The following is a 24,503-nucleotide window of genomic DNA, read 5'->3' on the forward strand; positions in this document are numbered from 1 at the left end:
CATCTTGGTCATCTATGTGAAGTACAGTAGGAAGGAGTCAAATGTTAGGACTTACTCTTCAAAAAGTTGAAAAACGACAGGAGTTACTGCCAGGTCCCAGTCTATTACACAAACTCTGGCTTTACATCAAAGATCACCATAGTTTTATTTTAGTCATCCTCTGATTTACTGTCCACACTTTCTTCATATTGCATAGAACAATCAGATGTTTAATTAAATCTGGAAAAAGTAATAAGCATTCCACATTTTGGGGGTAGCAATATGGGCCTCCCCCTGTGTTGAACATGTTGCAGTTTATAGCTAAGCTGACCGTTCAAAGGCTAAACCAGAATAGCCAGGACAGCTTGACTTTGTTGGTTTCCCAGTTGTACAGCTTGCAATCTCTATTTCATCGAGGTAACAGGGCACCATAACAGGAACAGATTGTTCCATCAGCAAAATTGAACCAGCAGCAACTTTCTCCAAAACTGTAACTTTTCCAAATGTGCAATCTCTAGTCAGGGCTAAGGTTATTGAATCAAATGCTAATAGAAGTTATTGTGGCCACTAGCTCTCTAAGTTGAATTTAGAAACTGTTCCTTTCTCTCCTGCCTAAAAGATCTGTTCATCTTCCTAGATCTTTTTCCTAGTTGTTAGGTTCTGAACCAAATATCCTTTTGTATCTGTGCGAAATTGTGATTTGATGTTGATCACTCCGTTTATCTTGGCATCATGTCACAAACACTCATCCATTTAGAAAATGACATTCCCTCCATATCCTTATAATTGTGATTTACTTCTTCTCTACTGGGTCACTTTTAAGATCAGTTCTATGATCAAGGTAACAAAAAGACTGGAAACCCTTGGATCATGGAAATGGCTTTCTGGTAGATATTCTCTGTTAAATCTCTGTTAAATCATCCCTGGCTTTCCAATGTCCTTAGCAAGGTAGTATTTTAGTGTTAAGAGAGCTTTCTTTCCACAACTACATGACAACTACAACTCATATATAATATGAGTGACTTCTTGCAAATCTTTGTTTTATTACTTAATACTTACACTGAAGTTATTCCAAAAGGCAGTACTACTTGGCGATATATAGAATGTTTTCCAGAAAGGTGAGTAGCAATAAATAACATGATATTTTGGTAAATAACCAAATATTTATTTTGGTAAATAACCAAATAAATATTTATTTGATAAATAACAAGTTATATAATAACTTGTATATGATATGTCTGGACATTTATGCATTTCTCAAACTGTAGCAAATATGCATTATTCAAGTTAGTATTTGGGATTCCTACAACTGAACCCCCTTGATTTTTCTTTGGATCTTAGTTCCTAATGCTAATCTTTCTTACTAGTTTCTCCAGTAACTTCAACAGATGTGGACAATACACAGGGCTTCTCAAAGTGCAATAAAATTATGCCTTGAACTGTAGAAGTTGTATTCCAGCTTATTTGACCAGAAAGAAAATCTACTAGGGCCATGAACTAAAGGAAACAGCACAAACTGAGTCAGCCCTACGATTGAATCCCAGCTTTTCGCAGTTTATTAGGTGTGTGACTTGGGCCAATCTCTTTATCTCAAGTCTCATTTTTTAAAATCTGTAAAATGGGGATAATAACACCTATCTTACACACTGGAGTGAAGATTAAGATATTACATATGTAGTACAGTATATGATATATACTAGGTGATTGTGGGAAGGAAGAATAATTTTCCCTGTACCTTCTGAGTTCTTAGCTGAGACCCCTGTAATAAAAGACAGATGAACAAGAGAAAAACAAATTTATTAACATGTAGACCTCATGTATACCTGGGAGATACCCAGGAAAAATGAATAACTCAAAGAGGTGGCTTTAGGATTCAGGTTTAAATACCTACTTAATAGGGAAAGGGGAGGAGGGATGTAGGCCTCTTAGGGGAGAGTAAATGATTTTTAGGAAGGATGAATTGGCTCTTAGAAGAATATATGGGAGGTATGATAGTTTGTGACAAAAGTTTATATGGGTGTGTTGCTGATTTCTAGTCTCTCCTCCTGTGATGAGTCAATCTTCCCTGGTTGGATGAAACTCCTAAGGAGGGAGTTTCTGACAGTTGAGTTCCTTTTGGATGTCTTTAGGTACATGAAGAGAGTTCAGAGTAAGCCTCTCCCTGCATTTGTTGTTTTTCAAGTGCCTACAGCTCTTGAAAATAATCAGTACACCAAAGTGGCATATTTTGGAGTGGCATGACCTGAGCTCCTACAATCACATTTTGGGGTGGAATATTCTACTACTCTTCATGTTCAATACAAAGTGTTTGTTTTTTCTCTTCCTTAAGCGTCGGGGAACTTTGAGAGCTCCACCAGACCAATTCATAGACTAGTGAGGAGGAATGAATGAATAGAATGTCTTTCCATAGTTTTCCAGCAGTGGAAAATTTTTATTTGCTTAGAATTGAATGTCAAAGCTAACTCAGTTTTCTGCTGATTTTCAGAGGTTGGCTCGAGTTTACTTATTCCCACAGAGATTCTGCTGTACTATAGCACTGATTTCCTAGCATCCGACCTTGACAATTAAATGCTCTCAAAAACTTTTTTTTTTTGGTTGCAAAAATACATGCTAATAGCCCAAGGTAGTTTTTCTTATATCACTACTCTACAGTTAGAGAATAAAACAACCAAATTAGTATTAGCCATGAAAATAAAACCTTCCACAGCATTCCTTAAGCCATATTCAAAGCAAAGAAAAAATTTAAATGCTGTATTATCTTAGGAAAGCATTTAAGATTATCACAGATTTTACATGATTCATGTAATTTACCTCACATTTGATTCTCATTTCATATGTATATGAGAAATTTATTAGGAAAATGTTTACAATACAATGTGTTCTAAAATTTATGAAAGAAACTTGCATTTTTTAACTTGAAGCTGCTACATAATTTTAACAGAAATGAAGTAAACAGCAGGCAATAATAATCATTAAACAGTACCTGGTATCCGTACACCCCTCTCACTCACTCTAGTACCCTTGTATGTTTTTCCATTTTACAGTTGTGTTTTTCCATTCTGAAGTAGCTCATCTATTATGCTTTTTGACTATATACTTTAAGTTGAATTTATTTATATATTATAAGACACTAAGCTTGTTGTTTTTGTTGTTTCAGTATTTTCTACTAAAGAGTAAAATTTTACCTTGTTACCAGATTCAGAAGAAGATGTTGTTGAAACTCCTGCTGTGTCCCATGATGAACACACACACCAAGAGATAAAGGGCCAAAAAACACTGGCAACTCCTGCAGTTCGTCGCCTTGCAATGGAAAACAATGTAAGTTTTCTTAATATTTAAGTGTGAGATCACACAGAAGGTATACATGTGTATCTATGAAGAATTACCCAGCTATCCCATGATGAGATGGCTCAAGTTGGGATTAAAGGAAACATGAAAATGTCTGTTACTAAAAAGTGATAGTTGCATAAAAGTCCTCACGAGCAATGAGAAAAAAATTGTGAACTTATTATTCATGTTAATTGAGAAGTGTGGATTTATTATTCTTCCTGAGAGCCTAATAACATTCAGGGCTACCATTTATTGAGCACTTGTAAATACTAGTGTCTTAGATCAGGTACCCTGCAAGCATAGCTTGAGGACAGGCGTTTGGGAACACATAGTTGATTGATTGATTGAGAGAGTGATCATCTTTACTAGGAATGAAGGAAGCAGTATAGGGAAGGGATGGGAAATGGGCCAGGCAAGGATGTGGTCCCAAGGATCTGCCTGATCCCAGGGAGGTAGGGAAAACCATAGAGCTATACTGACTTGAGTCAAGGAGCCTGGCCTTCTGTTTTCCCTCTTACCTGACAGTCATTGTTTCTTAACCTCCAAAGTGAGATGGCTCCTAGGCATTGTGCTAATAATTTACATGTTATCTCATTTAATCTTCACAACTCTGAGACAAAGGGCCCTTCTAAGACTTAGAGAGGTCAAATAACTGGTCCAAGGTCACACAGCTAACCCAGTGGTGGAACCAGGATTCTGAAGTGAGTCTCTGCGACTCTGAAACCAGTGCTCTTAATCATTAATAGTGTCTCAACAATTTTTTGTGTGTGTGTGTGTGTCAACAATTGATGCCTCCATTATTTGAGCACTTCTGAGCCAGACACTATACATACATTATCGCTAATCCTCACAGTAACCTTGCAGACTGGTTTGGATTATCCCCTTTTTGCAGATGAGAAAAGGTAGAGAAGTTGATTAAGTTGCCTAAAATCAAGTAAGTAGCTGAACTGGGGATTTGAGCACAAATCTGTCTGGTTCCAAAGCCTGAGTTCTTTCCACTGTGCCTCACAATGCAGGCTTTTGTTTGTTTGTTTTTGAGAGAAGTAGTTAAATTACAGTTGGGGGGAAAAAAGTTTACATTTTGGGAATAAGAGTCATTAAAATGTTCATTCTCCTTCAGCTAGTTATCCTACCATTGGGGAACTATCCCAAGGAGATAATCTAGGATATATTCAAGTGTTTTATATAACGAAAAATTAGAAGGCACATATGTGTTCAAAATCAGGGAAATGCTTAGGAAAATTATGTTATAAACCCTTAATGAAAATTTATTAGCCATTGAATGTGTTCAAACATGAAGACGATTTAGCATAACAGAAAAATAGAAATAGTAGTATGGAACACTACACTGTTAAGGGCAGCAGATGAAATAATGATCTTATATATTGCTTTGAAAGCTATAAACATTTTACCATTTTAAAAAGAATTATATAGAAGGACTGCCTGTAGAAATATATGATGTGGCTTTCCTCTTCCTAAAGATGTGTATAATTAGAGCATTTGTGTAAGTACTAGAAATTAAATAACAGATTTATTATTATAAAGTCACCTTTTTCCCCCTTTTTTTGCAGTTTGTATATTAATTAATTGAGTTTGTCTAAAATTAAAAACCAGTGGCACTTACAGTTGTTTGTAATTACCTAAAAATTATGTTTAAATTCTTAGAGTTCATTTGTTATAAACTAAATGTTTGATGTGATAAAGTCCTTTACTCTTTTGTGGTCATTCTTAGGGAAGCATTAATACAAATGAAATAGGACTTAACCTTGAGAGTTTAACTAATATACACTATGCGTGAGGATATCATCCAAGCTAATGTGTCTTTTTATTTAAGTACAATTCAATTTAGTGAAATATTTTATCTCTATTACCGAACATAGGAAGTGATTAAATAAAGCCAGATCACAAATATTTCCAAAAAGTATCATGAGTGCCCAGTAGAAAGTGGAATTATATCATCTATTGTTTATTCTGTGGAAAGCAATAATAAAACTTAACTATTTGACCCTTAACTTGGACCAATGAACTCACATTCCAAGTATGCCTCAATAAAGTTTATTTCAGTGTTTTGTACTGATCTTTCTAAAACAGCCATCAGAAAAAAACTAATTCAAGAGAGCTTTTATAGGATGATTATTTTAACCATTATGTGTTTACTGGTAGCCAAGGTCAGAAACAGTGGTCTACATTTGTTATAGTGTTTAACTCTTGTTTAAACTCTCAGTTCTTCTTATGTAGTCTCCAAGAATAGAAAAAAATCAAATAAGAATTATGCAAGAAATTTTGAAATAGTTGATTGTTTAAAAATATGTTTTCATAAATAGCTATATACAATGTAGATATTACATTGTTACCGCATGGGCAAATGAACAGTAAGTACAAAAGTAACAAATGATCACTTATGAAGAGTAGCTATAGTTTATAGCATTCTATTGAGAAGATGAAAATGTTATTTATAGTTTGTAGTGTTCTATTAAGATAATTAAAATGTTATTTCCTTATTCTAATTTATTGGGCAGAGATACTTTTTTACCTTCAGTTCATTTAATTTCACTTAGAGACCTCAATGATGGGTTTATTTATTTTTTAGGTAGTTTTATTTTTAGCATTAAAATGTGTCATTTTTTAGATTAAGCTGAGTGAAGTTGTTGGCTCAGGAAAAGATGGCAGAATACTTAAAGAAGATATTCTCAGCTATCTGGAAAAGCAAACAGGAGCTATACTACCTCCTTCACCAAAAGCTGAAATTATGCCACCTCCACCAAAACCAAAAGACAGAACTATTCCTATACCAATATCAAAACCTCCAGTATTCACAGGCAAAGACAGAACAGAACCCATAAAAGGTAATAATAATAATAATGTAAGGTAATAGAGTAATTTATTTGGGGGGAAGCTGCTTCAACATGATGAAATTACAGTTTTTCTAGGAAAAGCTTTAATATATACTGGTAATTTTTAATTTATTTATTTATTTTATTTTTATTTTTGGCTGTGTTGGGTCTCCGTTTCTGTGCGAGGGCTTTCTCTAGTTGTGGCAAGCGGGGGCCACTCTTCATCGCGGTGCGCGGGCCTCTCACTATCGCGGCCTCTCTTGTTGCGGAGCACAGGCTCCAGACGCGCAGGCTCAGTGGTTGTGGCTCACGGGCCCAGCTGCTCCGTGGCACGTGGGATCTTCCCAGACCAGGGCTCGAACCCGTGTCCCCTGCATTAGCAGGCAGACTCTCAACCACTGCGCCACCAGGGAAGCCCCTGATAATTTTTAAAGAGTAATATGTTAGCAGGTTTCTTACAGTATAAATTTGTGTACAGATAATTTTTCTGTTTGAAGATTTGCTCGGGATATTTTAAATATTATTTTTTGTTAGCTTTCAAAACAACTACTTCTGATTTGTTATTTACAAACTCTTAGGATGATTAACGTCCAGAAGAGTGGCTTTGCAAGAAGCCATTGTGTAAATACATGGCTTGCATCCTTTTGAATTTATTATTATTATTATTATTTTGGCATTATTATTATTTTTTTTTGTTTGGCTGCGTTGGGTCTTCGTTGCTGCACGCGGGCTTTCTCTAGTTGCGGCGAGCGGGGGCTACTCTTCGTTGCGGTGCAAGCACTTCTCATTGCAGTGGCTTCTCTTGTTGCGGAGCACAGGCTCTAGGTGCGCAGGCTTCAGTAGCTGTGGCGCACAGGCTCAATAGTTGTGGCTCGCAGGCTCTAGAGCACAGGCTCAGTAGTTGTGGCTCACGGGCTTAGTTGCTCCGCGGCATGTGGGATCTTCCCGGACCAGGGCTCGAACCCGTGTCCCCTGCATCGGCAGGCGGATTCTTAACCACTGTGCCACCAGGGAAGCCCCCTTTTGAATTTTTTATATACCACAGTGTTGAAAGCAGTTACCTGTTATATTATTACAATTGACACTGGGTGTTGTGCTACAGTCAATGCTTCAGCATTGAAATTACTGGCTTTCAAGTTACGTAATGAAGATGGTAGCTCCAAGAGGAAGAGTTTAATTAAGAGTAAGTGACATTAGAGAACCTTCTATTTTAGTTTTTAAAGGGATTAAAGGATTTAAGAATTGTTATAAAGTACATATATATAATGCATATATGTATATATATGCATTATATATATGTATATTTAATGTTTTCCAGGCTTTCACAAAGCGATGGTCAAGACCATGTCTGCAGCCCTGAATATACCTCATTTTGGGTATTGTGATGAGGTTGACCTTACTGAACTGGTTAAGCTACGAGAAGAATTAAAACCCATTGCTTTTGCTCGTGGAATTAAACTCTCCTTTATGCCCTTCTTCTTAAAGGTAAGCTTTTAGTCATTTCAAACAAGGCTTGAGTAAGACATTTAAATTTTGTTTTGCAAATATGCAATGTGTTAACTATGGGTTTGAATAAAAATATATTTCTCACAATATCACATAGTTAGAAAAATGTACAAGTACACTCTCTTTGTTTCATGGAAGTTTATAAAACTGAAATATCTGTGTCAGATTTTTATCTACTTATCTCTTTAAGCTAGGTGAGGATTGTCCTGCCATGTAGGTAAAGCCTTTAATTCTGAAAGGATCACTCCAGCAAAGTCCTGATTTGAAGAAAAGTGAGACTTGGTATTGATCTTTCACTTTTCAACAAACTTATATTGAGGCTTCTGGGAATCATTTCTAGTACTAGGCCTTGGTGCCAGTATAAAAAAGAATAAGGCCATCAGCTGACCTTGAGCAACTCACTAACCACCATTTAGAAAGCAGCCGCCATATGCCTGACCCAGTACCAAGTGTGCTGTATACATGATCTCTTTTAATGATCAGAATAATGCTAACATGTAAATACTGCTATCCCCATTTTCCATTTAAGGAAATTGGCACTCAGAGAAGTTGAGAAACTTGTCAAGAATTTATATCTAACAAGTGGAGAAGCTAAGTTTTCGGTTCTGGTCCATTTTTCTCAAAAATGCATACTGTTGTCTCTAAATCCAGTGTGGCTTCCTACCAGCCCTTTCCATGGTTCTTTTCAATGGTTCCCCTTCAGGATAGTTTCTAAATGCGTTAACGTGGCGTAAAAAAGTATTTCTATGCGTCTCTGCCGCCCACCTCTCCAGTCTTCTCTCTCACAGTCACTCTCTCCGCTATAGTCAGATTAAGCTACGCATAGTTGCTGGAATACACAACTTGACCTGAAATGCCGCCTCCTCCCTTGATCAAATACATGTGCATCCTAAACACCAAATTTTGTTCCAGTATGGAACAGAATACAGAAGCCGGTTCCTCCTACAGAAGCCAGTGGCTGTCACAGTTTGAGTTAAATGGCCTTTTGTTTCTCATTGCAGTTTATCTCAATGTATTGAAAGTGTTTATACTCAGTCGTCTCTTCACTGATGCTGAGTCTTATAAGGCAGAAGCTGTTCTCCTGTATGTCCATCTTTTTAACAACTACCCTAACAGGGAAAGAGATGGTCTATAAACATGAGATGTAGTAGGTGCCAGTAAATGAGAGATCTGGACTATATTACAGCTATAGAGGGTCATCTGCAGAGACACAGCAATTGAAACACGTGGATGAGATCACCCAAATTATGTGTGAAGGAGAAGAAAAGAAGGCTAAGGGTTTTACATCAGTGTTTAAGGGGTAGGTAGAAATTGAGTTGGCAAAGGCAATGGAAGAGGGTGAGTGGGGTCAGTGGTTTGACAATAGGAGAACCAGAAAAGAGTCACTTAATAGCCAAGTGTATCTATTGCTGTATAACAAACCACTCCCAAATTTCATGGTTTGAAACAATTACCATTTATTATTTCTCATGAATCTACAGGTGAGCAGGACCAGTCTGCTGATCTTAGCAGAGCTCACTTATATGTCTATAGACAGGTAGTAGATTGGCTAGGGGCCAGCTGGTGTAGGATGGCCTCAGTGAGGATGACTAATTTCTCTCCTGGATGTCTCTCCTATCTGCCCAGTATGCTAGCCTGCACATGGTCTCAGTACTGGCGGGGGTGAAGAGCGGAAGCAGAATGTTAGCACTTTCCCCAAGCTGTGCTGCACTGAGTTTGTTTTTAACTCATTGACCAAGGCAAGTCACATGACTAAGCTCAGAATCAGCTTGCAAGAGCACTGCCAAGGGACTTGGATACAGAGGCTCGTTAAAGATTGGGGCCTTTGATTCAGCCTCTCACACCGAGACAAGAAAAAAGTTTTAAGAGGAAAGTAGATAATGGTTATATGCATTACAGAGGTTAAATAGGATAAGGGATGGGAACAGGCTATTGGACTGGTAATGAAGAGGTCATGTGTGGCCTCAGCCAGAACTTACTGAATAAAGTATTGTTGAGGTAGAAGCTTGGTTGCAGTTAGTTGGGGAATGAAAGAAATTGAGGAAGAGGAGGAACCTGAAAAAATATGCAAAAAGGCAGACAGGGCATAGGTACAGGTGACAGTTATGGTGGTTGGAGTAGATTGAAGAAAGGTTCCACCTGCTCCCTCCCCTCCTGCACACCCTCAAGGAAGAATTGAGCAGATCTGTAGGCTGAGGGAAAGAGCTGGAAAATGGAAAGTTAAAAATGCGTGAATGGGAAGCACTGTTAGAACAGTGCCTGAGCATGAGGGCGGAGTGAAGATGCAGACCCCGGTGGAGAAGTTCACCTGGAGGAGAAGAGAGTGCCACCTCTTGTTTCAGACTGCGTTCCTCTTACTGCTTCCTGTGACAAGTCTGTTTTGCAGCAAGGACAGTCCAGCTTTTTAATATGTTAAATTTATTTCATGATTGTTTTTCTTTATTGTTCCAGTCTGAATGAAATATCTGATCTTTATTTTGAAAATAAAAGTTAATATGTTTTGTTTTAAAATAACATTTTTTTCCCAGTCTATATAATTTTAGAACATTTGGAAAATACTACAAAGTATTGTACAGGGGGAAAAATGACCTATCTGTGGACACACACCTTGTTTTTCCTTTTACAAAATTTGGGTTATACTCAAAATACTGTTTTTAATGTATAACACTTTAACCTTAATTATGGGTTTTTATATAAAGAAGATTAAAGTTATAGTTATCAAATCAAATGCTTAATAAAACTTTCCTTAACTTTCTAGTTCAAGGATGTGACTTCTTTTTTTCTGTCAAGACCACTGACCCACAGACAAAAATAACACTTAACACAACGCACATAAAGAACTCTTAATTGGACAAGATGAAGGCAGTAGGAGAGGGAATTCTTTTTAGGGACAATTTTAAGCATTTTTATTTTCCTTTTTTTTGGGCTGTGCCACTTGGCACTGCTTACAGGATCTTAGTTCCCCAGCCAGGGATTGACCCGGATCCACAGCAGTGAAAGTGTGGAGTCCTAACCACTGGACTGCCAGGGAATTCCCTATTTTCCTACTTTTTAAACTGACTATAAGGCATGACAACCAAATGCAGTGTGTGAACTTTGATTAGATCTTGGATGGGCAGAGAAACAGCTATAAAGAATATTTTGGAGACGGGTAAATCTGAACATGGACAGAAGAGAAATGGTAGTAAGAGAAAAAAGGAAAAAGGAAAGGGAGAGATTAAGGCAGGAGAAGGCACAAATGCCATCAGTTCTGGGAAACGGGCTCTAAAGTAAATGTTTGCACCAGCTCTGCCCTTCGCTTGGCCAAGGACACCAGGTGGAACACTGGCCTCTCAAATCCTTATCACTTGTTCTTTCTACACAGGAAAATAGCTTACTGCCTTTTTGTGTTTTAATTCAAAGTGTTTCTTTGAACTACAGGTTTGCTTCTCACGGAAACCTTAAGACTCTACATGTAAGTGAGGAAAACATGTAGAATTTAGACCTTTTTTTGGTACTTTGGTCAGTCTGCATAGTTACTTTGAAAATCTCCTTGATGTTTACAAGCTCCCTGACTACTTTATCTTTTATTCTTAAATGATAAGGGTAACCTAGTTCCACATTGCTGGGAGGTAACATAGGGAGTAATATGCCTGGTACATGTAGACTCGCAATTAAACTCAGCTTAAATAAGAGTTCTTTCCTTCCATCCTTTACATCTTATTGCTTCAAATCCCCTATCCTTTCCAAGCTAAAAGTGCTAACGTTGTATTTCTCTCTCTAAACAGGCTGCTTCCTTGGGATTACTACAGTTTCCTATCCTTAATGCTTCTGTGGATGAAAACTGCCAGAACATAACATATAAGGTTGGCTATGTGCTGTGATAAATAAAAGTGCAAACGTGCTTGTAGGTTAAAGAAGCTTCTATTATACCTCAAGTGGTGATCTTCTTCAAACTGGAAATTAAAGTATGGGGTAAAACATTAAACTGAAGATAAATCTGTTGCTATTGATGTTGGTTTTACTGGTTAATAATTAATGATACTATTCAGATATGCAGATTGCCATTTTTAATGCCTTTTGGTTTTCTGGTTAAAATAATGGAAATATACAGCTGTGAGTCAATGGTTTACATTTCCCATCGTACATACCGTCTCCACAAACAGAAGAGCTCTCTCAAAATGGAATTCCTGCAGTTTTTAAAACAAGAATAATTTAGGGACTTCCCTGGTGGTCCAGTGGTTAAGACTTCGCACTCCCAATGCAGGGGGCCCGGGTTCGATTCCTGGTCAGGGAACTAGATCCCTCATGCCGCAAGAAGATCCCGCACACAGCATCAAAGATCCCATGTGCCGCAACTAAGACCTGGCACAGCCAAATAAATAATTTTTTTTTTTTTAATAAATAAATAAAATCACATGCTTGTGTATTGATACCCATTTAAAAAAATAAATAAAGGGATTTCCCTTGTGGTCCAGTGGTTAAGAATCCGCCTTCCAATGCAGGGGATGCGGGTTCGATCCCTGGTCGGGGAACTAAGATCCCACATGCCGCGGGGCAACTAAGCCCCGAGCGCTGTGGAGCCCGTGCACCACAATTAGAGAGAAGCCTGCGTGCTGCAACGAAAGATCCCACATGCCGCAACTAAGGCCTGGTGCAGCCATAAATAAATAAATAAATATTTTTTGGAATTAAAAAAGAAAATAAAACAAGAATAATTTAAATGAGCAAAGTACTGAAAGTTTGAATTCGTTGAGTGAACTCTTCTGTTTGGAGTGAAAGTTCATTAAGGCTGAGAACTCTTTTGAGGATGCGGCCCTTACTTGTATTTCTTATTAGAAATATACACCAGGAAGTGAGCTTTACATTCTGGGGGGCTGGATCTAAAATCTTTCCATGTTATTAATACAATTTCCTCATTAAGTATATACTTGTTGCAAACAATTCAGACAAGAAAATAGTGATATTTACCTTCAGTCCCATAATCCTAAAATAACTCACTGTTTATGCTGAGATGTACATCTGTCTAGGATTTTATTTTTACACAGTTAAAAAATATGGAATTATATATATTATATATATATATATAATATCATATATCTTTTTAAATTTAAAACGTTTTTCTTTTAACTATTTTCTTTTCTATTTAATATGTTTTAGACATCATTACATGTCAATAAATATAGCTTTGTTATCATTTGTTTAGCCAGTGACTTATTGATAAACATTTTGATCATTTGCACTTTCTCAATCTTACAAACAATCTGACTCAACATCTCTGTTCATCTCTACATACTTTTGCATTTATCTCCTTAGCACACATTTTTGTAAATGTTGGTACGTACTGTTAAATGTTCTCCAGAAAGTATATACCAGCTTGCACTTCCACTAACAATGGATGGAAATAATCTATTGCCCTATATTCTTACCAAAAAAAAATTTATCTTTTTCAAAAAAATCTTTTAAAATTATTTCTTTTAAATCATCACCAATATGGTGAAAATAGTTTTCTATAGTTGAGTTCATAAGGCAGTGAAGGTTGAGACTTTCTTTTCTGTTAGCTTATGAAAAGGCTGCTGTATAATTGTTTGTTTGTTTGTTTGTTTATTTTTAGGCTTCTCATAACATTGGGATAGCAATGGATACAGAGCAGGGCTTGATTGTACCTAATGTGAAAAATATTCAGATCCGCTCCATATTTGAGATCGCCACTGAATTGAACCGCCTCCAGAAATTGGGCTCTGCAGGTCAGCTCAGCACCACTGACCTTACAGGAGGAACATTTACTCTTTCCAACATTGGATCAGTGAGTAATAGTAATGTTCAAGTTCATAAACCATAACTTAAGATTTGTGACCATATGCTCAGTTAAAAATATAAACTTTAATTTGCCATTTGTTCCTCAGAAGCTTAATTTTTCTACTCTATTTTGTTTGTTTTCTAGATTGGTGGTACCTACGCCAGACCAGTGATATTGCCACCTGAAGTGGCAATTGGGGCCGTGGGAACAATTAAGGTATGTTTGTTACATAGTTGAAAAAAGTTTAAGCAATTTGGGGTAGGAAAAACAAAGAAGAGTGACTGTTTCTGAGGTTTTTCCCCTCAATTTGTAGGTTTGAGTATGGTATTGGGTTTAGTAAGCCAATTATTTCTTCCTAAGAACTAGGTCTGCAACTCCGATGGCTGCCTCTGTAGAGTAAATGCTTGTGATCTGAATTGTTTCTGTATGGATCAACCATTGTGGATTATGCCAGGCACAGGTGTGAGTCTTTATGAATAATCACAAATATAGCCAATCTGAGTCTATCAAAATATCTTTATTTCAGAATACCAAAGAATAATAGTAAGCCAATCCAAATTATTATTTATAACGGGAAAACACCATTGAGAGCGTTTTTCTTAAACTTCGCTCTGTTCAAGAATCATTGGGAGTGCAGTTAAAAACACAGATTTCTTGGCCTTGGGGACAGAGCCTCCAAAATTTACATATTAAACAAGAACCCATGTGTCCATGTTATAGGAGACTGACTTAGAATAAGGGTTGCAGTGATTCTTAACCCTGGCTACACATTAGAATCATCTGGAGAGTGTGAAAAAAGTGCCCAAGCTCACCCCATACCAACTGCACCAGAATTTGTGGGGGCTGGGGCTTGGGCATCCCTATTAACTCAGGGTTGAGAACCACCAGAGTTAAAGGAATAAGCTCATAGATACCATTTCAATACCACCATTATTAAATGTCATTGTCACTACATTAACCTTGATTTTGATCTTCACGTTTTCAGAAGAACCTTTCTTCTTCTCTGTATTTATAATGCTTCCACATGGAACATCTCTGGGACTTGCTTTTCATGAGTTTATTACTTTCATGTTGGCATCCAAAATCTTCACAGATACTTTCCTTCAGCCTTTGATTTGCTTTCTAGCAGCCGGTACTTTGGCTGCTAAGTTACTCGCTCTTCTAGCTCTACTTTCCCTTCTGGCACACAGAAGAGACAGGGAGGAAAAATAAGAACACATAGCATGACACTGTTCTGTCCAAATCAGGAGTTTCTCTAAGGGATTAACTTCTCTATCACTCATCCGCCCCCAACAAGCATTCAGCATTTGATTCTCAAAGAATTCTGACATTTTTGCAGCTTACAAACAAACCGTCATACCTATTTAACAAAGTTTTGTTTTCCCTTTTCGTGAAAGCAGTTTGTTTTCTTCTGAATTGTACATATAGGTATGTAACTGCGGTAAACTATACATGACAAAGGTTAGCATTTTAATCAAAGCGTATGTTTCAGCAGCAGTAGATACAGTCACGCTGTTTGCAACAATCACCACCGTCCATCTCCAGAGCTTTTTTATCATCCCAAACTGAGACTCTGTGTGCACAATATATACCACATTTTGTTAATCTGTTCATCTCTAATGAGTATTTGGGTTGTTTCCATTTTTTGGCTATTGTGAATAATGCTGCTATGAACATTGGTGTACAATTACCTGTGTGAGATGCATTTTTTCAGAATCATCTTACTCATGGTTTTTTCAAGTTATGAAGCATAGTTCTTGAAGTATAAATCTTCATAGTGACTTAATGTAGTTAATCTTTGTTGGGTAGGGACAGTATTTCATTCCTTTCTCCCTTTGGGTCATCTCTCCTTTGCTATCTTTTGTTTTCACTGTAAATTTTAAACTGTCACTAAATAGTCTTAAGTCACTAAAACCTCCACATTCCTCAATTCTCAGTCCTTATCTTTCTTGACCTATTAGCTGCGCTTGAGTTGATCGATACCGCCTCTTTGGAAAAGCTTCTTTGCTGAGACTTGCAGAAAACCTTGCTAGTCTGCTTCCCCCCTACCTAGCGCCTGTTCCCTCTGAGTCTCCTTTGCCTGTACCTCCTCGTCTCCCAATCTCTAAACATCGGAGTACCCCAGGGCTCAGTTCTGGCCCTTTTCTTTATCTGATCCAGTCTCACGGCTTTAAATACCATTTATATGTGGATAGCTCCCAAGTTTATATCTCCAGACCAGACTAGACCTCTCCTTTGAACTCCAAACTCTTATTTCCTACTCGGAAGTCTAATTAGGCATCTCCAGTTTCCTGCTCCTTCCCTCACCACCCCACCCTCTCACCTGCTCCTCCTGAAGTCTTCTCCTTTCAGTGACTGGCCATTCTGTTCAGAAACCTCCAATAGCTTCTCACCTCACTCCAAATCAAAGGCAAACTAGCTGCAGTGGCCTACCATGGCTCTACACTGGTGCCACTCAGTGTGACTGGGACCCACATCAGGCTGTGACTGCTGTATCCGGCCTATGAGGGGAGAACTACAGAAGGGGAGAGTAGGGCTTAGAAACCTTCATTGCCCTTTGACAGAGTGATTTTATGTCTACTGAACCTAACAATAAGAGGTGGATCTTAACATTTTGTATATCTTTTTATATCATTATAAAAAGATAATATATTTTTGATATATATTCACTTCTGATATATTTTTTATTTATTTATTTTTGGCTGTGTTGGGTCCTCGTTTCTGTGCAAGGGCCTTCTCCAGTTGTGGCGAGCGGGGGCCACTCTTCATCGCGGTGCGAGGGCCTCTTCACCATCGTGGCCTCTCACTATCGCGGAGCACAGGCTCCAGATGCGCAGGCTCAGCAGCTGTGGCTCACGGGCCCAGTTGCTCCGCGGCATGTGGGATCCTCCCAGACCAGGGCCCGAACCCGCCTCCCCTGCATTAGCAGGCAGACTCTCAACCACTGTGCCACCAGGGAAGCCCCTATTTTTTTTAAAAAAATAGCCTGCAATGAATTCGCTTTTTTTAAAATCTGTTTTTGGAAAAGTCAGAGACAGACTGGGAAGCATAACTGTTGTCGTAGCAACATGCCCCCCTTCAGCCTGCTCTTTCTGTGACCTCATCTCCCACCTCTCACCCCAGCCCCTCCACTGTAGCCTCCCTGCCAACTTTGCTGGTCGTCCAACACTCCAGCCATGCTTCCCCCCGTCTTTCTCCAGGTGTGCATATGGCTTGCTTCCTCACTGCCTTCAGTGAGGACACCTCCTTGGTGAGGCTTTCCCTGCCCACCTGTTAAAAAAAAAATGCAACCTCTCCCCTATTTCCACCTCCTGCATATAATCTCTATCTCCATTCCAAAGTGCTTTAGTTTTTCATTTGCACTTTTCACTATCTAACACACTATATATATTTTACTTATTTATCTTAATCGTCTGTCTCTCCCCATTAAAACGTTAGCTCCAAGAGGGCAAGGATTGTTATTTGTTTTGTTCATTGCTTTATCCCCAGAGTCTAGAAGAGTACCTGGTACATGGTAGATGCTCAATAAATAGCTGTTAAATAATTGAAATCTGAAATGAAGTTTACTGTACATACGGAAATTAGACAGGTGACAGGAAATACCTTGGAGAAACTCTGAAAGCTTGAAACACACACTCACAAAGATGGGAAGAGTAGTAGTTAGCATTATCAAAAGTCATTTGGGATGCCCATTTCTTCTCTATTATAGGGAGGGAGATTTGCCTAATCTTTCACCATTGTTTTTACTAGAGCTTGCTTTGAGCAAGTGAAGGCTCACTCTGTCCTTTTCCTTATTTGTAGGCCCTTCCCCGATTTAATGAGAAAGGGGAAGTATATAAGGCCCAGATAATGAATGTGAGCTGGTCAGCTGATCACAGAATTATTGATGGTGCTACAATGTCACGCTTCTCCAATTTGTGGAAATCCTACTTAGAAAACCCAGCTTTTATGCTACTAGATCTGAAATGAAGATTGATAAGACATCCTTGAACTTTCTGAGCTTCGAAAGAAAATGCAGAGCCCAGCTGTGCAGCACACGTTCCTCACTGCAGTTTGTATTGTAAATGATTTGTAATGTATGATTACAGTTCTGAGACACAATATGTATCACTATTCTGTTAGGGTTTTTACTGAAAAGGAATAATGGTATAATAGTTCTCCTGGGCTGTCACATTTTATAGGTCATAGTACAACTTCTTAATATAGTGCTGAGGTCTTTGTGTCAATGGATTGAAACTGGCCGGGACAACAAAATGAATATTACTGAAAGACAGGCCGCCATATACAGTATTTGCCCTATTTTTTTCTTTCTTTTTATTTTAGACTAACTCTTTTTATAAACTTTTTTTAATTTATTTTATTTATTATTTTTGGCTGCGTCAGGTCTTAATTGCGGCACGCGGGATATTCGTTGAGGCATGCGGGATCTTTCCTTGCAGCACGGGATCTTCATTGTGGCGTGCGGGCTTCTCTCTAGTTGTGGCGTGTGGGTTTTCTCTCTCTAGTTGTGGCATGCGGGCCCCAGGGCGTGTGGGCTCTGTAGTTTGCGGCACACGGGCTCTAGCTGAGGTACGCGAGCTCAGTAGTTATGGCGCACAGGCTTAGTTGCCCTGGGCATGTGGAATCTTAGTTCCCTGACCAGGGATTGAACCTACATCCCCTGCATTGTAAGGCAGATTCTTTACCACTGGACCACCAGTGAAGTCTCTAAACTAATTCTTAATGAAAATTTTCAATTATACTTAGTTGGGAAAAGGAATTTATATGCAAAAGTATTTTCTATTTCCCCACAAGAATGCAAATTATTGTATAAAATAAGTGCAATTGTATTTACCTTTTAAGATATCCTGGAGTGTGTGTTGCTCTGTAGAGATTATCATCTGTAAATGTCTTATTTGTATAAATTAATATCTTTTAAAAGGGAAAATTATAAGCTAATCTTAAAAATGCCCAATTATAGTTTTATAGCCAGTAAGGCCATTAAAAGTATTTGTTTAAAGTGGATATACTTTTAGAATTTGGTAATGGTTTAGTGTTTTATTGGGAAAAACTTCACCTTTACAACCTTGCTTCAATGTAAGGAAGGTACTTTAAATGTAGCAACCACTGACATTGTGTTACATTCAGAAGTCCATTGCCTTTTAACTTTTTTTTTTACTTTCTTGGTCTTCAGCTAAAAAAATAGGATAGATTAAGAAGTTAGGGTCTATTCTATTCTTCATATCCTGAGAAGGAATATGAATAAGGGGAGAGAGAAGACTAATGGGTAATTATGGACATTAAAATAAAATAATAAATTTTGCATAGAAATAAAGGTATCCTCATGATCATTTTGTTAGAGGCCCACTTGAATCAGAAATTCAGGTTGTTTCTAATATTGTCTAATTGAATACTGTATGTTCAAGTGAAGTTTTGTGACAGAAGAAGTTGTTTTAATGTCTACTTGATTTTTTTCAAAATGGAAATGATGTATAATTCAGAAAATAATGAATCTAATGAATGTTATTTTTAAAATTCAGATAATATGAAAAGTTGCAAAGAAAATAAAATCAACCATAATCCAACCACTATTAACATTTTGATCAAGGTATCTGTATACATAGCTATTCTTTTTATGAAAATAAGATTGTGCTGTATCTACTATTTTATAGTTTGATTTTTTAAATTTAACATTATGAGTCAATAAACAGTTCCACATTATGATACTTTTAAATGGCTGCATAATATTCTATTGTTTGCATTTATTACACATCTAAATGTTAAACATCTACTGTATACTAAGTGTGATGCTAAGCAGTGGGTACGCAATGCCCATCCTCATGGTTCCTGCCTTCACTGGGCTTACAGTCTAGGGAGGGAGACAGATACTTAATAATCATAAAAATAAGAATATAATTAACTCCTAAGTAGGAGAAAACAGGGTGCTATGAGAGCATCTAATAGAAGTTACTGATCCTGTCTGGGAAGATCAGGAGAGGAGGTACCATAATTTAACCAATTCCCTGTTGATGGCATTTACAGAATTTTAAGTGAAGAATGACATGATCAGTAAAAATTTCCCCTTCACTTAAGAAATGTGAAAACTAGGAGAACAAGAGCTTTGAAATAAGTATGTAATATGTTCCCCTAAAAGTCCAACATCATTGGCTCAGAATAAACCCTTGAGCTATCTGTTCTATCCCAAATCCCTGCCATAACCACCTTCTCTTTTGTCTCATCCTTTGAGAATTCAGCAAAGGATTTGCTTTCCATTGTGTGTTGGACCTTTAAGATAAGAGGATCCACTGGGAGGGATGAGGGGGCCAGGAGCACAGCCGTAGTAGCAGTGCGGGTCCACAGGGCTCCACACGTCATAGGGCGGGAACTGTTTAGAACAAGGCCTTAGCCGTATTCCTAAAGGTTGAAATTAAAGGGAAGAAGCCAGAAAATTCAAGTCCTTCACTAGTATGTCTGGAGGTTGTAAGGTACTATATGTCCATGGGGGAGAAGCCAAAGTTATTGGCCCCAGATTATTGTTGGGAGCGCCCAACAAGAAAATCAAGGTTCCATTCATTATGTGGGGCATTCCTCTGATTTTGAAAAGGAAGCACAATAGGGAAGGAAGTTTGAAGGACAGAAGCCAGACTGGTATTAATTTCCATTTCAGAGATCAAAATATACCAAATCTTGAAACATTCCAAGAAGTGGTTATGTAGGGAAAAGAGAGCCCACAGGCCTGTTTTGGCATTTCCCATGGCTTTCCAAAGTGGGTCCCAAAGGTCACTTGATGGATTTCTTTGCTGACTTCTAAGTAAACTACGGTTTGAGAAAGATGATGGAACTCACTCAGCACTGCCCTGCAGCCCCGAAATACAAACCTTTCCTTGACGTCTTCAGACTTATTTAACATTCACCCTCTAATTGATTAATTAGTTCATTCTGCACATATTTATTACTGAATATATGTATTCAGTTCCAGGCCCTGGGATATACACTGTGGATAAAGGTGAAGAAGATAGATGAAGTTTCTGACCTCACAGTGAGAACTCTGGCTGGTGATTAAAGCCTTCACCAGAAGTGGGTCTGTGCCAGTAACATGGAGGAGAGCAGTGCTTCTAGAGTTGAGTTGTATCTCCAGTCAGTTCTTTATGGTGGTTTTGCTCCTTCCCTATAAACTGTCGTTTCTCACTGAGGTTAGATCATTGTGTCTCCTTTACACACTAGGCCTGCCTCATCAATCCTGCCTCACAAACCGTACACCTAATAATGAGATAGACTCTGTCCTTAGGTCACACAGACACAGGCCATTCAAGCTCTTCAGGTTACGGTTTGGGTGTTGCTTTTCATGAGGCAAGCAACATAGGGGACCTACATGAGCCCAGACATTTAAGGAGCAATATGCAAGGGCTGTACCATCTGAGCATAATATTTTCAGAGTGCACATAAAAGAGCTTCTAATTAAACTACCATCAATGAGTCATCTAGCCTCTATGCTCATGAAATAGTGGTAGAGAGGGAAAAATTGAGTAAAATTTGAGACAATGATAATAATAGTGTCAGGCACCGCTAATGCTTTACATATATTCATTCGTTTCGTCTCTCCAGAAACACTATGAGGTAGGTGCAATGATTAGCCCCATTTGAGGAAACAGAGTTTAAGTACTTAGATGTGTGTGGATTAACATACTCTAAAGAAGTATAAAAAGCTAAACTACTATACCTCACTTCGTGTTCCAAATGTCAGGATTGTCCATGATTTTATGCTGTTTGAGGAACTGGTATTATTGAGCTAAAAGAAAGAGAGTTTTTGTTTGTCTTAGGGGTCTTAGCAGTTTGAAATGCTCCCTGAAGTCCCTGCGTTCTCCAGGCACCGAAAGGAAGGGGTTTTGGTGTTATGAATTCTCTGCAGCAGTAGTTTATGAGAGCAGCATGATGTCAGTTCACCTCAGAACAGGATCTACCAACATCCTCCTGTTCTCTTACTGAGCCAGCCTTTACACACCAGAACCAAACTGTAGAAGAGAGCTGGCCATTGGGGATTCTCAGAGTACAGGATGCTTCCTTTAGGAATGAGAGTGAAACCTGAAGCTGCCTGCAGTGATGTCCCAGTTGTTCCTGGTGGCCTGTAGCAAAGCATGAGGACGATATCACGTGCTTCGGGAGATGATCAAAGGAAAATCCTGAGGCTTCCAGAGGAAAGGATTGGGGTCTCCGTCCTTGCAGACAGTGCCTTATCTTCCCCAGGTACAAGCACTCGAAAACTAGAAAGAGGTAAGTACAGAATTTGGGTTTCAGAAGATCCTCTTATGCGCTTTATCGTCTGTCACAATGAATTAGTCCCCATTCCCTGAAAACAACATGCAGTGTATTTCATGTTTCCATGCCTTTGCTGGGCTTGTTTCTCCACTCTGGTCTCCACCAGAAGAAAATCCAGAACAAAAGTCACTTCCTTTTTTAGACCTCCTCTGACTGCACCTCCCTACGTTTGAGTCAGTATTTATTTTTCCTCTCTCTCTCCTGCTTTGTCCACACCTCCAACAGGACTCATGCAGTGATGTAGCTGGATGGGTATGTCTTCACTGCTGGCCTGTGAACCTTCTCAGTAGCCCCAGCTCAACTGCCTAGTACTCAGTATGTGCTGGTTGACTTAAAAAGAAATCTATGCCCTGGATCTGATTACATTTTTTTATGAAGTCCTCATGTAGCATTGAAGCATTGCCAATGACCCAGAAAAGTATAATGTGAAGCAACCATGGCCATGAGGCAGCTCTTGTATCTATGGAATGACTCTGAATGGCTATGCCTGCTACAAGGAAAAGTATCTAGAGGAAAAGGAATCTGTTCAAACCTCCCTATAACTGGTAAGACATTTGTTTTAAATGTTTGACAAAAGACAGTTATATTTTCTATGTGTTGTGTATATTTCATAGTTCATTGTAATTCCTCAGTTAATCAGAATGTTTAGTGCTTTCAGGCTCATTTTAGATTTTATAGAACTTGGATCATTATTTTGCTTTTTAAAATGTTTACTGCAAATGATTCATTTATGCCACTACACCATGTGACTAAGCAAAGCAATGATTTATGTGAGGCCAAGCAGGAAATAACACAGCCAAATTCTCCAATGTTATTTATATGGGAAAACAATACCCACATTACAGGTGCATTTACTATGCCAAAAAAGTAGAAACTACTTAATTTATTGATTTACCGATTTATAGATTTATGCCCTGCCACTTTCAGAAGGAATTTAAGAAAGCAACTGTGTCCATAGTCATATTCACCACATTTGAACAGTATAACTATCATTGTTGTGTTGTTGTTTATAGTTACCTTTACATAACTTTTTTATAAATAAAGTTTTATTGGAACATGGTCCCACACATACTTTTATGTATTTTTTTTTTTTTAATGCTCTATGGAGTTGGGTTTTTTTGGGGGTTCTTTGTTTTTTTATTTTTTGGCTGTGTTGGGTCTTCGTTGCTGTGCACGGGCTTTCTCTGGTTGTGGAGAGCAGGGGCTACTCTTCGTTGCGGTGCTTGGGCTTCTCATTGCCGTGGCTTCTCTTGTGGCGGAGCACAGACTCTAGGCGTGTGGGCTTCAGTAGTTGTGGCTCACAGGCTCTGGAGCACAGACTCAGTAGTTGTGGCACGCGGGCTTAGTTGCTCCATGACATGTGGGATCTTCCCGGACCAGGGCCTGAACCCATGACCCCACATTGGCAGGCCGATTCTTAACCACTGCGCCACCAGGGAACTCCACATTTTAAATTAAGCATCTCAGGACTTCCCTGGTGGTGCAGTGGTTAAGAATCCGCCTGCCAATGCAGGGGACACGGGTTCGATCCCTGGTCTGGGAAGATCCTACATGCCGCGGAGCAACTACGCCCGAGTGCCACAACTACTGAAGCCTGCGCGCCTAGAGCCCGTGCTCTGCAACAAGAGAAGCCACCGCAATGAGAAGCCTGCGCACCACAACAAAGAGCAGCCCCCTCTTGCCGCAACTAGAGAAAGCCCGTGCACAGCAACGAAGACCCAACGCAGCCAAAAACAAACAAACTAAAAAAAAAGAGAGAGGGAATCTTAAGTTCAGTCTTGATTTTTCTGTTTTTCCAGAGAGACACAGACAGCACCAAGTCAGTTGTCTTCATCCCACTTCCTAGTTCCGCCTTTTTGCATCCCAGCCTTGCCAAAACTGAATTCTCGTTCCCCTGGTTGATGAAAACTTATTCAGATAATTTATATGTCCTTGGTAACCATCAGAAACCTAACTTGGCACCCACAGAATTTCCGTGAATGGGTCTCCCAGGGCATCCAACCCTGGGAAATCTACTCAGGGGACATTCTGAGTCCTTCCTGACTCAGTTCCTTCTCTGATACTCTTGCTCAGGTTTTAGGAAGTAATTCTCTAGTCATCTTCTCTCTTTTTTTTTTTTCATTTCTCTCTCTCTTTTTTTAACATCTTTATTGGAGTATAATTGCTTTAGAGTGTTGTGTTAATTTCTGCTGTACAACAAAGTGAATCAACTATATGTATACATATATCCCCATATCCCCTCCCTCTTGCATCTCCCTCCCACCCTCCTTATCCCACCCCTCTAGGTGGTCACAAAGCACCAAGCTGATCTCCCTGTGCCATGCAGCTGCTTCCCACTAGCTATCTCTTTTACATTTGGTAGTGTATATATATCAATGCTACTCTCTTCGTCCCAGCTTACCCTTCCCCCTCTCCGTGTCCTCAAGTCCATTCTCTACATCTGTGTCTTTATTCCTGTCCTGCCCCTAGGTTCATCAGAACCTTTTTTTTTTTTTTTTAGATTCCGTATATATGTGTTAGCATATGGTATTTGTTTTTCTCTTTCTGACTTACTTCACTCTGTATGACAGACTCTAGGTCCATCTGCCTCACCACAAATAACTCAATTTCGTTTCTTTTTATGGCTGAGTAATATTCTGCTGCATATACCTGCCACATCTTCTTTATCCATTCATCTCTCGATGGACACTTAGGTTGCTTCCATGTCCTGGCTATTGCAAACAGTGCGGCAATGAACATTGTGGTACATGACTTTTTGAATTATGGTTTTCTCAGGGTAT

General features: G+C 38.8%; 1 protein-coding gene and 1 long non-coding RNA gene across 4 annotated transcripts in view; one reads left to right on the forward strand and one right to left on the reverse strand.

Moving 5' to 3' along the window:
- DBT (dihydrolipoamide branched chain transacylase E2) overlaps positions 1-19,141 on the forward strand; it is a 44,774-nt gene extending 25,633 nt beyond the window's left edge. For all 3 annotated transcript variants that reach the window (XM_082452439.1, XM_082452441.1, XM_082452440.1), the window contains 7 exons: positions 3,176-3,297; positions 5,939-6,155; positions 7,462-7,628; positions 11,417-11,494; positions 13,243-13,434; positions 13,573-13,644; positions 17,230-19,141. In XM_082452439.1, the coding sequence (XP_082308565.1) occupies positions 3,176-3,297; positions 5,939-6,155; positions 7,462-7,628; positions 11,417-11,494; positions 13,243-13,434; positions 13,573-13,644; positions 17,230-17,397 (1,016 nt within the window). In that variant the 3' untranslated portion in view covers positions 17,398-19,141. The remainder of the gene's footprint in view (positions 1-3,175; positions 3,298-5,938; positions 6,156-7,461; positions 7,629-11,416; positions 11,495-13,242; positions 13,435-13,572; positions 13,645-17,229) is intronic.
- LOC309656507 lies at positions 13,927-23,295 on the reverse strand. Its single transcript, XR_014261414.1, has 2 exons — positions 21,128-23,295; positions 13,927-15,943 (listed from the first exon to the last, which is right to left on the reverse strand). It is a non-coding gene; the product is annotated as an uncharacterized lncRNA (long non-coding RNA).
- Between the last annotated feature and the right edge of the window lie 1,208 nt (positions 23,296-24,503).

This window comes from Balaenoptera physalus (assembly GCF_965194825.1).
Source record: "Balaenoptera physalus genome assembly, chromosome: 1".
Classification (NCBI taxonomy): Eukaryota; Metazoa; Chordata; class Mammalia; order Artiodactyla; family Balaenopteridae; genus Balaenoptera; species Balaenoptera physalus.